The sequence below is a fragment of the Epinephelus lanceolatus genome, chromosome 24 (genome assembly GCF_041903045.1).
Source record: "Epinephelus lanceolatus isolate andai-2023 chromosome 24, ASM4190304v1, whole genome shotgun sequence".
Classification (NCBI taxonomy): domain Eukaryota; kingdom Metazoa; phylum Chordata; class Actinopteri; order Perciformes; family Serranidae; genus Epinephelus; species Epinephelus lanceolatus.
In genome coordinates, this window is record NC_135757.1 from 7,752,684 (window position 1) to 7,766,001 (window position 13,318).

General features: G+C 42.1%; 2 protein-coding genes across 2 annotated transcripts; both read right to left on the reverse strand.

The window, feature by feature from the left end:
- Positions 1-5,622: 5,622 nt before the first annotated feature.
- chst10 (carbohydrate sulfotransferase 10) lies at positions 5,623-8,617 on the reverse strand. The gene is made up of 6 exons (XM_033616187.2): positions 8,488-8,617; positions 7,944-8,087; positions 7,763-7,872; positions 7,457-7,682; positions 7,274-7,379; positions 5,623-7,185 (listed from the first exon to the last, which is right to left on the reverse strand). Exons 2-6 carry the CDS (start codon positions 8,047-8,049, stop codon positions 6,633-6,635), a joined length of 1,101 nt encoding a protein of 366 aa, XP_033472078.1. The 5' UTR covers positions 8,050-8,087; positions 8,488-8,617; the 3' UTR covers positions 5,623-6,632.
- An 825-nt stretch (positions 8,618-9,442) lies between these two features.
- On the reverse strand, positions 9,443-11,685 carry rpl31 (ribosomal protein L31). Its single transcript, XM_033616188.1, has 5 exons — positions 11,594-11,685; positions 10,921-11,024; positions 10,680-10,805; positions 9,597-9,709; positions 9,443-9,506 (listed from the first exon to the last, which is right to left on the reverse strand). Exons 2-5 carry the CDS (start codon positions 11,022-11,024, stop codon positions 9,475-9,477), a joined length of 375 nt encoding a protein of 124 aa, XP_033472079.1. The 5' UTR covers positions 11,594-11,685; the 3' UTR covers positions 9,443-9,474.
- Between the last annotated feature and the right edge of the window lie 1,633 nt (positions 11,686-13,318).

Consider the following 13,318-nt stretch of genomic DNA (forward strand, 5'->3'; position numbering starts at 1 on the left):
TCGTGCCACTGCTGTCAAGTTAGGTTGAGAGCTACAACGTCCGCTTACGACTTTCAACATAAAAGCCGCACTGATACCAACGGCAGGATTACATTAAGAAATGGAATTTTTTTTTATATTCATATAACACTAGTCCATACCCATTGAGTGCACAGTTGCCCACGTACACATGGTGTGTGTCTGGGATACAGGTCATAGGAAACTGCATTAAATAGTCAACTGAACCCATTAAGAAGAGCAATGTATTCAGAGTTTTTGAAAAACGTGGGACAGACAGAATGACACACTGACAGTTTCCGTGATTATGTACAGCATACCATACTATGACTTAGTCATACCAAAAATTAGAAGAAAACAACAACATTGGTCCACAGGGGGAGCCACAGCGATCGGCCGCATTTTAGCCATTTTTAAGCATTTTTCTGTTGTTATAGCGCCACCCAGTTGCCAATTAGAGTTAAATTTCTCCAGTCACCTTGAGGCGTCCTGTTCTACATATCTACCAAGTTTAGTAAAAATCAATATGCTGGTTCGGCCTAGATAAGAAATTAGCTCTCTAGCGCCCCCATTTTGTTTGATGGGGTCAATAATGGAGGGGTCCCCTCAGATTATGTGTGGTCATATGCCTACAAAGTTGCGTGGTGATGGGTGAAACCCTTGAGATGTTATACACCTTTATGTGATGAGCCACGCCCTCCGCAATATTCATTGCCTTATAGAAGCTCAGTTTTAGTAAGTTTTCCAACTTTTGCCAAGAGGGAACTTTAGATATTGGTCCCTAGATTATGTTCACCCAGTTTCATGCAGATCGCTCAAACTTCCTAGGAAGAGATCGATTTTAAGTGTTTTTCAAAAAATTCAAAATGGCGGAAAATCTATACAACCGGAAGTTATGGGTTCTTGAGGCAAATGTGTTCCTCATGAGGAGAGGCAGCTCTGTGCAAAGTTTCATGTCTCTACGACATACGAGGCATGAGATATGCCCATTCAAAGTTTGCAATTTCAATCGGTTGCCCCTGTGGCCAACTGATGTAATATTGCTTCAATCGCATCCTCCCATGACTCTCTACCACTGTGCCAAATTTCACGTTTGCGTCATTATATAGTAAGATTTACAGTTTATTCACTTTAGGGACTGTTCTTTATTTATCAGAGGTTCTTTATTTATTTATTTTTTGACCTTCCCTGAAGCTATTTTATATTTTTCCTTGATACTCTCTGAATGACTGGTGGAAAATGCTCCTGAGAACCAATGCTGTGTCTCAAATCACATACTTCAGTTAGTACACTTCCATGTAGTATACTATGTGCACTATGTACTTATTAGTGTAGTGCATGAATTTCGACAGGGTAGTGTTGTCTCAAACCAAACACAGCCATTGTACTTACGGGAAATGAGGACCACAAATTAGCTAGTTAGCAAACTAGCATTAGCATTCGCGTTATCGTTCGCGGTACCAAATCATTACAGACTGCTCAATTAACTCAATAAACATACTGCTGGCTTATACCTGACAACAGTATAGTGGTGCTTAGTGCAAAAAACACATGTATTTGTACAATGCAGCGACGTTCACGGTCACACAGTCCTCAGCCGCCATTTCTCAGTTTGAAAAGTGGTCCCTCCCCTTCTGCTACGTAGCCAAGATGGCGGCCATTGAGGGCGAGAAGTGTCCGTAGTTCCACACTCAACTTCTTGACCGTTTTGAGTGCACCATCCGGGTACTCATAGTGCACTGCATTTTCCATACTTCTCAGTGTGAACGCATTTATGCACTCAAAATATTAAGTGTAAGTACAGAAGTACGTGATTGTGTCCTCATATAAAGACATCACATTTTGAGTTTACTTGACCTTATACTTCATTCAACTTAACTTAGACCTGTTGTCCTCATTTGTGGACACTTTCTTGCACCATCTAGTGGCAGTAAGAGCACAACACACTAATCCATGTAAAAACAAGATGGCTGCCATTTTTGCCAATGCAGTCTGCAGCCGATCCCGACACAAAAGTGGACAAGGTACAGAACCTGATCACATTTTATGGTTGAAACTTGTTTATTTTTGATTAATAACTTTTGCTGTTTAATACAGCAACAAATTTGACCAATTTTAGCGACGGTAACAAGATAAGAATTGGTTAATTAGGAAGCACTCGTTTGAAGATATTGGGACTTTAGTCGTCCTACTGATCCCAAATAGCTAGGTGAAATTGAAAATGTGAACCAAACAAAAGTTCGGGTCTCAGGAAGATAAATTAGTGATTCGATTTTCAAAACTTATTCTTTGATGTTTGGGAGTTAAAAGCTAAAAGTTAAAGACGAAATCCAAGAGCTGAAAAAAGCCTTGGTTTTTCACTTTTGTCATGCTTGCTGGTTAGTTAACGCAAATATTTTTGGCCAAAAAAAGCCGTAGAGAGATGTTGAGATGCAGAACAAAATGATTTTGATGAAACAATACTATTTTTTTCTTACAGTCTGACTGTCGAAAATTTTAAAATCCAATCTGACAGTTTCTGGCTATGATAAATGGTGATTTAAAAAAAAAAATCATGCCTTACAAACCCTTCCGCAGCATGTTTAAAAAAAAAAAAAAAAAAAAATCTGCATTAACATCATCAAAAAATACAACCATTTAAAATTTTGCGCTCCTCCCCGAGCCAAAATAAAAACCATAAGTCCCTCCCCGGTGCTCACAAAATTATTTGACATGCCTCCTCCTTTTAACACCACCCCTTCCTCCCATAAGTAACAAACAGTGCCTTACAATAACAGTATATGTTATATTTTATCCCTTTATTTTTAAACTTCTGCACTATTTTATGTCTTATATTATCATTTTTACTGTTTTTTATAGCATGATACATCTGAATCTGTAAATCAGTTAGTAATCAGTGTAGTAGGATAAAGAGTAGTGATATTTCAACAGCAACAAAGAGAAATAAACTACTTTTTTTAATTAAAATTACTTTTGTAATTGTAATTTAGTAAAAACTGTTTAATAAAGTGAGAAAAAAAAAAATATATATATATTGGAAACACATGCTTGGCAGAAGACTCATACAATTTATATTTACCTACAGTCCTGGTAGAAAATATATCACACAGTCAGCAAGGTATGTTTTACACAATTTCTTGTTTTGAAGTCAAATTTTATTCCATAGCTCTCTTTTAAGTTGAAGGTCAAACTGCCCTACTTCCGGTTTCACCCTGCCTGCTTCCGTGTGCCTTGACGCAGCTTTGATTGAGAGCCGCACAAACACAGGAAGCCGGTCGGCTTCACACAGAAAGAAAAGGGCTGGGCCTCGATACATCCAGCATGGATACCGAGCTGATCTTTAATGCACTGTGCACACACACTCACCTCGACACTGCTGCACCAACCTGCATGCTGGTGTAGAGACACGAGCTGTGGGGCAGGTGGAGGTTAAAATACACCACCCCTCCACCACCACCACCACCACACAGCATCCTTATGGACATGCGCATGTTTCAGTGTCAATATTGGTAATCATGGGTGTGGCAAGTGAGCAATCTGAGGAGTGATGCTGGGTATGTTAGTGCAATGGCTCCCAGAGCAGCACGGCGCAATCACTTAATTTCATCAACACTGGATGACACTGGATTTTATGATTAAGGGTTTTAATACCTTCTTCATACAGTGATATACTGCATAGCCACCTAAAATAATCGTATCACTTCAAGTGTACGCTATATTGAGTATTTTCACTGCTTTACCTTAATGTCAGACTGTGATTTCAAACTGGAAAATAGAGCCGTTATATCACTCTCTTCACAGCCAGACTCCATTGAGAAAAACACTGATTTAACATTGCTAAAAAAACAGGAGCTGCTGGGTTACCGCTGCCTTGATTAGTTGTTTTGTTTCTGTTTATGTGTGAATTCAGCGTTCAAACGGGTTAAATCGGATTCACCGAAGTCACACAATCACACAAACTACATAATAATCATAGCAGCAGTAGACCAGCAGCTCCTGTGTTCATCGTGCTAAAATCACTAGTTTTGTCAATGGAGTCTGGTGGCTTTGACGAGAGCATTTTTTCGTCGCTGGCCCCCATGCACAGCGGTACATTGTTTAGCTTCCTGTCTGCTTCAACTGGGGATGTGACGGCTGACACCTACTGTATGTAACACACTGCCTATGGATACGTATCCCATACCAACTCCCTTTAAAAACGAACTGCTCCTTTAATAATATGAAACTGTTAGTTGCCTGAGTTGCAGCCTCAGTTTCCCATCATGGCAACTCAGTGCATGGGATGTATGGGATACTGAAAGGAGAAATATTCAGCTGCAGTGTCCCACTTATTTATCACAAAACCCACAATGTAACGTTCAAACAGACAAAGCTTTTGGTTAAACAAACGTCAAACCAACACTCAAACGTCCTGTCAGGGAAAACCAGTCTGACAGGATTAGAGCGGTAGCCTAGCAGTGGGGAGATACACATACACACAGGCACAAAGCCTTAACTGTGAGCATTCAGAGTCACACTTAAGACACTTAAGTAACACTTAAGCTCCGTAAATCAACTTAAATCCATCTGCCATAAGGTAAGCTTGCACAGATGACACTGATGATGTGAGCACAGCTCCGCCCTGCACTGTCTTCAGGTGTTTGTTGCTGACATATAGCTGTGATGTCATTGTTTTGCCCTCATGCCTGTGGTTCAAATGTCAACAGCCGTGTGTGTGTGTGTGTGGAGATATTAGTCCATGAGTTCACCTGGGTTTGTGGCTTCCTAACTAAGCAGTCAAATTACAAATGCTTTACTGCCACCTTGTGGATATTTTTTTTCATGGCAGCAATATACAAGTTTAAAGGGTTTGTTCAGATTTTTTGAAGTGGGGTTGTATGGAGTACTTATCCATAGACAGTGTATTACATACAGTAGATTTCAGCTGACACACCCCCAGTTTGTAGAAGCAGGCTGGAGTCTGTCACAAAAGCTAAGCAATGTACTGCTGTGGATGGGGTCCAGCGACAAAACATTTTATCCACCTGAAATAAAGTCTATCAGTGTATGTGTATAATATATGGAGAACATTTTCACTGCTTTACCTCCTTCCATAGGTGAAATAATGTCTTCAGTTCCCTGTCTATGCTCTCGTCAAAGCCACCAAACCCCATTGACAAAACTAGTAATTTTAGCTCACTGAACACAGGAGCTGCTGGTCGACTGCTGCTATGATCATTAGGTGGTTTGTGTGATTGTGCGACTTTGGTGAATCCGAATTAACCTTGTCGAACGCTGAAGTCGCACAAACACACAAACAAACTAACCAATCGAGGCAGCGGTACACCAGCAGCTCCTATTTTTTAGTAATCTTAAATCACTGTTTTTCTCAATGGAGTCTGGCTGTGAAAAGAGTGATGAAATGGCTCTATTTTCCAGTTTGAAATCACAGTCTGATATTAAGGTAAAGGGTTGAAAATACTCTCACTACAGCGTACACTTGAACTGATATTGAATATTTTCAGTGGGGCTTTTTTTGGGTGGCTTAAATTGCTGTGAGATTAAAAATCTCACAGCAATTTGTTTATACATTCACACATAACCAACAATTAGGGAAGAAAACAGCTAAAAATAACGATCGGCACATTAATTCACATGGAACTTTATTACTAACTAGTGTCGTATAATGACCACCTGTTCAAAACGTCACCAGGTGGTCGCAGGGAGGCAGCGCCGTCTTACAACTGTGAGACACCGTTGGCGTCAGGTTAATTATATTATAAATAGCAACATGTAGTACAAATGTCGAACTGCAAGTCATGTTAAGAACATTTACACAGTACATTTCTGATAGAAAAATGAGCCTTTAAAATCCAGTGCCGGTTTCCTTCGGAGTGCCAGTGCAGTCGACAAGCTGGATGAACGGAGTTTGATGTCTTTCATCAGTTTCAGTAAAGGCGGAACCAGAACGACGGCTATGGCCTGGCCTTTGAGTCAGTGAAAGTGCTTCATGATATCTGAGGAGTAATTTACTGAAGACATTAATGCGTCTTGCATAACGGAAAATATAAAAAGTTAATGCTGATTCATAGCTCTTAAAAACATCGATGTCAAATATCAATATCCAATCAGTTCCTTCATTCTACTTGTCCATAAATGTTAGCGTCCCTGATACACACTGTCTTCGCCTATGTCTAGCATGATGGCAAGAAGTACAGAAAAGACAACATGTCAAAATGACAGCATAACCTTCCTCGGCAGAATGAATCCGTGTAATCTTGGGACCATACAGTGCAGTTTAACAGCTACATTACAGGCCTGTAGTCCTGGCGATACAGCGTACACCTCTTTGCCATGTGAGGATTATTCATTCATGAACATCGACGATAGCGAACATCTTCTGTACCTGTATTTAATCTTCATATTGACCCTTCTGAGCCACACAAAATGAGGAGTTTGGCGATCTCATTACGTGCACATCCTGGAAACACAGCAAACATCACCACAACCTGTCAGTTATTCCTAAAATACATTACAGCGTGCCGCCTACTGCACTCCAGCCTTTGAGGACGCCCAGCTACGACACACCTCTGTCGCACTAAACCGAAATGTTGAGAGGACTTTGTGTGAAAATGTTTTAGTCAGTGTTAATTGTTTTAGTTCAGTAGAAAGTCTGGGCTCGGGTAACCAAACAACTGGAAGTCACCCTGGTAACGTGCGTAAAGACGCCGGATGTCCCGCCTGCTGATGCCTGAGAAGTACTGCTCCACCTTGGTCCTGTTGTAGCGGGTGATGCCCGGAGGAATGGCCGGGTAGGACACCAGCTGGTCGATGCCTGCCGCTCTGAGGATGTGCGGCGCGTCCTGCTCCAGAGTCTCGTGGTGGCCCACCACGCTGTAGTGTATCTCACACGGCGCGCACAGCTCCGCGTAAGTCACCCAGTGGATGATGTGCTCGCCGAACTGCCGGTCCATGCGGTGGCGGCCGTCGACGTCGCCCAGATAACGGACAAAGTCCTCAAAGTGCAGGCCGGAGGCGGCGAGCTCGCTGTCGCGGTGGCTCTTGCGGTACTTGCGGATGATGGCCGGGGCGATGTCATGCTTGTACCATGGCTCGAAGCGAGGGTTCTTCACAAACTTGTCCTTGAATGCGGAAATCAGGCGCTCGAAGGGATCTCTCACGATGAAGAACTTGAAGTAAGAGTTTAATCTGTTGGGAAACATTTAAGGGAAAATATCATTTAACATAATCGCAAATTGAGTCTACACCTGGTGAGTTCGACTAGCTCTGAACGAACCTGTGAGTAATTTCCTGTGGCGTCAGTGACGAGAGACGGGGCAGACCGTTCTTCTCATGGTCGTGAACGAGGTTCTCCGGGATCTCCTCCACAGTGGGGAACGCTCCTGAGAGTCGTCATCACACAAATCATCAGCTGACAACACAAACACAAATACTATCACTACCTTCGACTCGTACTCACCATTGAGCACGATGAGGACCTTCTTCCACTGTGTGTTGCCCACTTTAGGCGTCTGGCAGAACAAGATCTTGTGCTTGTCGCAGACGAAGATGCGGTCCAGCACGAACTTGCTGATGGAGACGTGCGTCAGGTTCCTGAGGCTGCTGTTCTTGCACACGGATGACAGCAACTCGACTCGCCTCTCGACCACCGACTGCCAATCTGTCGCTGTGGGTACGGCTGAGGGCTGAGACACACAACACTAATGAGACTGCTTCACATTTAATCAATGGAAGAATATGATTGGTGATCAGCTGTGTTAATCACCTGATCAGATGGCTTTAGGACTGGTTTTTCTGGGCTGGAAACAGGAGGAGGTTTCACCACCTTGGTGCCTGGCACAGTCCAGCTCTGACCCCCAGCCCTGTCTCCATAGTCTGCAAACACACGAGAGTGGGCTGATCACTTTAACCCCTATAGGTGATCGATATAGGACGCAGCAGCTTACCATCTACAGCTCTGAAGCTGATGAACTTGCTGACGAACATGAGGATGAGCAGCACCCAGCCGCAAGCCCCGAGGAGCAGCCAGTGGTGCCGCATCGCTTCGCACATCAGCCGACGGCCATGGAAACACTGAGTGGCGCTCCCACCTGCACACACAATTCAAGCTAGCTGTTAGCTTTAACGTTCACTAACGTGTTGATAGTGATGCTAACCGTTTGACGTTACACGGGTTAGCTGAGGAGCTCTCCATCCTTCATTAGCTACTGACCGAATGTTAGCAAAATGCTAACGTCACTAGCTACTGCTTGTTTCATACGACTAGCTATCCGCGACAACCGTTAGCGCCTCCAAATATAGTAGCTAACTGTATCTTAGCTAGCTAGCTGGTCAGTGAGTTAGCCAACTAGCTAGCCACACCTGTCCCTCCCAGACATGGAGCAGACATGATTCACACAGCTTCCGTCATGCTAGTCTTTCCCTGCTAGGCTACTTCCGTATCTCAGAAGCAACACAGCAACACTGCAACACTGCAACATCGCCTCTTACCTTCGTAGTGAGTTAGAGCAACTTCACAGCTGCACAAACTCCGGAGGAATTGTCGGACGATGCCATCGCGTCCCGCCTGCTGCTGCGTCCCTGCTCTTCTTCACAACATCCGACTGCTGATGCGAGTAGCTCCCCTAGTGGCGGCATGGTGGTAGTGCACCTTCACTGCTGACAGCCACTTGTGACGCAACTAAAATGGCATCAAAGGGTTAAATTTATTTAAGAAATACATGTTAATTTATAATTATGATCAGAACTGACTTGGTCAAAAGATTTAATGCAGTTAAAGTGAAAAAAAAAATCATAATATTTTAAAGCACTTTTTAGGAGCTGAGCATTGTGTGCATTAAGGGTTAACAGTGGCATTTCTTTTAAAAAAACTCACATTGCTCAAATAATAATAATGCATTCAAATCAATGTTAATGTCAATTATTGACGCATCCAATGGTGTAATAATCCCCCTCAAAAAATTCCAGTTAGCACTTAGTATATGGAAAATATTTCATATTTTGTGTTGTCATTCCAAAAAAATATGGGTTAACATTCCCAAAATTGCATTAAAGGGTTAAAATTTTAGAGGAAATACATGTTAATTTAATAGTTATGATCAGGACTGACTTGCTCAAAAGATTTACTGCAGTTAAAGTGGAAAAAAAATTCATAAATAACATTTTAAAGCACTTTTAAGGCGAAACGTTCCTCTTTAAAATGGCCTGGTATTTCTGCTAATCCACAACGCCAGGTACACGATCAAGATTGCCGCAGTAAAACAGCCCCACATCATCAACGACCCACCTCCATGCTTGACAGTGGGGATGATCTTCTTCCTCACTATACCAGTCCCTCATACCAAGACCATCATTGTTCAAGAAGGCATGTAACTGACGATACTCTTAAGTGCGAACACCCCAAATATGATGAGAACAAACCAAAATAAAGACAAGAGAAAACAGGTTTCTTTAACTCTTTTATTCGACTCTCAGATTTTAGTTTTCATCAACATTGACTGTCTGCAGACCTGTTGGGAGAAAGGAGGAGAAAGGTTAATGAAACGTCTTTGTTGCTTCACTTGATGGATGACAGTCTGACAGCGTGTTAGTGTATTTACCTTTGCATGTAGTGACAGGAACGTATGTGACCAGGGTGTACAGCTTGTTGGGGGAGTCCTCGTCTTCGTTACGCTTCCTGGACAGCCGCACGCGTATCCTGTACGGCACGTTCCTGCACAAGGTTACAGAGGTTACCATCTTCGCTTAATGCCTGTTTGACATGTCAAAATCATGCAGTGTTTCTCTCATTTCTTGCTGAATCAGAAAAAAGTCACTGATCTTCAGCACCTTGTATATTCATTTAACAGCATTCAGCGTATGTTCTTTCTATACATCTGTACTGAAGTCATGAACCATGTCACATCTGAGCTGACAGGGACTGAGTACCAAAACCTGTTCTTTTAAGGTTACCAACCAAATGACGTCGGTACTAGTAAGCACAAATTCACGTTAAATCCATGATGCCAAATGTTAGTACCTGAGAGTGCAGCTGGGTGAGAACGCCAGGTTTAGACATGAGGTGGAAGTGCCCTGAAGCCAGCCAACGAAGCTCCACAGAGCTGCTGGCTTTTGGGCACTTCTGCCACATGTCTGTAGTTAAATTCAGCACCCATGCTATGCTGACAGCTTTCTAGCTCTGGCTGGCTTCCAGGTTTCGGAGCACTGAAGATGCACTCTCAGGTACCAACATTCAGCACCAATGGATTTACCTAGAATCGGTACTTTGTAATAGCTACGTAATTCAGTCAGTGCTTAAAAGTACTGCCATCAGTAACTAACCCTAGCTGACAGGAGAACTGAACAATCTCTACATTTACATGTCATCTTTTTGTCGCAAAAGATTGTCCCTTTTTTAAAAATAATGTACAATTTGAGGATGGAATTTCTTAGACCACATGGAGCTCCGTGTGGTGTGGACATTAACAGAAGCCAATTACACTTCTGAAATTCAAGCTAGTGGAAGTCACTGCTGCTGCACACATACACCTGAAGCTCACATGAATGCACACATGGAAAATACATCACTATAGCCTGAATTTAAACCAATGGCTGTCAGAAAAAAAACACACATTTAGATATGTTGCTACACTTTCCCTACACCACAAAGTAAAAAAGCAGTCAGAGCAGGTGCATGATCTCACCTGACACCCTTGCTCCACACTGCCTTGTTGAGGCGAGTGTCAATGCGCACATCAGGAGTTCCCATCTCCTTCACGGCAAACTTGCGGATCTCCTTGATGGCGCGGGGGGCCCTCTTCTTGAAGCCCCTGCAAGTAGACGACACCATCAATAACACCGAACTGATCATGTCATTCATTAAAACCACTTGTTCGTATCTGGTCTGAGCAAGTAAGTGTTTGCTTTTATCTCTGCAGTACTCACACTCCATGGATGCGCTTGTGCACATTGATGGTGTACTCTCTGGTCACCACCTCGTTGATGGCTGAACGCCCCTTCTTTTTCTCTCCTTTCTTGGTTGGGGCCATCTACAAACAACATACACACATTTCAGCTTGAGCATTTGACTTAACAGCATTATAGGTACACACACCTCAGCACTAGATAAAACCCGTGCCCTCTAATGGAGGCGCATTAACGGGGGAAACACTATTAATCGTGGGAACACATTTCGATACAACACCGGCACCTATTAGACACAGCAAAGCTAGCGTTAGCATGAAGCTAGCATGCTGTGTTGCAGTGTTGTTATTTTAACGCAAGCTAACCTGCTAGCTAAAAGGCACATTAATAGCTCTTACGTTAAATTAACGTAAGCTAGTGCCAGTGTTTTACGTTAAAAATACTGAAACTCTATCTAACTTAAAGTAAAGTGACACCAGACAGCCAGGCAATGGAGCCACTCCGGTGGAGTCAATGCTACACCGTCCATCGCTTTTAAATGTCTTTAAATAAGTTAATCCACGTCAAAACTCTCATATAACGGACAACACAACATTAATATATGTATTTGGAAAAAGTACGCGGTGATTTGTGTCTTTAATATCGCAGGATGGTGATGGATTGTAGAAATATAATTTCCGAAAAGAATACTCACTTCGGCTCGTAGATGAGGCGGAAGTCGGAAGGACGGACTTAACGCAGAGGATCCTGGGTAAAGGAAAGTTGTCCGTTATATAATGATGTCCGTCACAACTTCACGAGCAAAGGTTCCGAGGACAGTTTGTAACGAATAGAAACGGAATACACCTCAAACAAAATGGAAATTAAATCGATTTTAAATATTGTTGTACCTTTTGAAGACAGTTAAGACAAGGAGATGTTTGTATTCTTATTATCAGACTATTTCACCAAAGCACGGACACAGAAATGTATTTGTATGGATAGTATTTAGGCCTCTTTTCTGCCTATGTCACTTTATTTTCGTGGTATGCAGTAATTTTTCCTTTGAAGACAATATCAGCTGCCTCTACTGTGGTTTTATTATGAATAAGTTAAGCACATGTGAGACCTCAAACCTTAGAATTAATGGCCAAAAGCTATATATAAATTATAAAAATACACAGTATCTCAGACTTTGTTAAAATTTCAAAAGAACTACAATTACAATTACCACCTCACAGTTGTATGTCTCTGTAAACCAGGAAAGCTGCACTTACATTCATGTCTGTATAAACATGGATGCACAAACATTTTTACCCAAGACATTTGTGTGAAATTTTGTCATAATTAGCATATGGATTCTTGAGTTATGGCCAAAAACATATTTGTGAGGTCACAGTAATGTTGACCTTTGACCACCAAATTCTAATCAGTTCATTCTTGAGTCCAAGTGGACCTTTGAGTCAAATTTGAAGAAATTTTCCTGAAAGTGTACATTCTATTGCGTACACGACAATGAGACGGATGCACAGTCACAGTAACCTTGACCTCTGACCACCAAAATGCAATCAGTTCCTTTTTTTTATTTTTCTAAAGATTATTTTTGTGGGCTTTTTGCTTTTAATGGACAGGACAGTGTGTGAAATGGGGAAACAGACAGAGAGTGGGAACTGACATGCAGCAAAGGGTCGCAGGCCGAACTCAAACCCGCAACCGCTGCAGTGAGGCAATGCCTCTGTACATAAGGGGCGCTGGCACTATCCACTACACTACCGACACCCCCAGTCAGTTCATCTTTGAGTCCAAGAAGATGTTTGTGCAAAATCTGGGAAAATTCCTCCAGCTGTTGTTGAGATATGACACTCCAGAGAATGACTTCTTGAGTTATGGCCAAAAACAAGTTTTGTGAGGTCACAGTGACATTGACTTTCGACAGCCAACTTCTTGGCAGTACATCTTTGACTCTAAGTGGAAGTTTGTGCTAAATTAAAAAAAAAAAAAAAAAAAATCCCTCAAAGCTGTCTTGAAATATTGCATTCATCAGAATGATAAGGCTGCAAGGTCACAGTGAATCACAGTGACCTTGCAGCCTTCAACAGCCAACTTTTTGGCAGTACATTTTTTACTCCGAGTGGAAGTTTGTGCCAAATTTAAAGAAAAATTCCCTCAAAGTGGTCTTGAAATATTGCATTCGCAGGAATGATAAGCCTGCAAAGTCACAGTGACCTTGACCTTTGACCACCATTATCTTAAAAGTTCATTGGTAAATCCAAGTGGATGTTTCTGCCAAATTTGACGAAAAATTCCCTAAAAGCATTCTTGAAATATTGGATTCACAGGAATAATAAGGCTGCAAGGTCACAGGAGCCATGACCTTTGACCACCAAAATCTATACAGTTCATTTGTAAATCCAAGTGGATGTTTGTGCCAAATTTAAAA

Coding starts and splice junctions, on each gene's coding strand:
- chst10 (XM_033616187.2), bottom strand. CDS start 8,049: ATGTGCGAAGCGATGCGGCACCACTGGCTGCTCCTCGGGGCTTGCGGC. Junction 7,683..7,762: donor TCCTAAAGCCATCTGATCAG/GTGATTAACACA, acceptor TGTGTGTCTCAG/CCCTCAGCCGTACCCACAGC. Junction 7,380..7,456: donor GGTCCTCATCGTGCTCAATG/GTGAGTACGAGT, acceptor GACGACTCTCAG/GAGCGTTCCCCACTGTGGAG.
- rpl31 (XM_033616188.1), bottom strand. CDS start 11,024: ATGGCCCCAACCAAGAAAGGAGAGAAAAAGAAGGGGCGTTCAGCCATC. Junction 10,806..10,920: donor CACAAGCGCATCCATGGAGT/GTGAGTACTGCA, acceptor GTCTACTTGCAG/GGGCTTCAAGAAGAGGGCCC. Junction 9,710..10,679: donor GTGTGGAGCAAGGGTGTCAG/GTGAGATCATGC, acceptor AACCTTGTGCAG/GAACGTGCCGTACAGGATAC.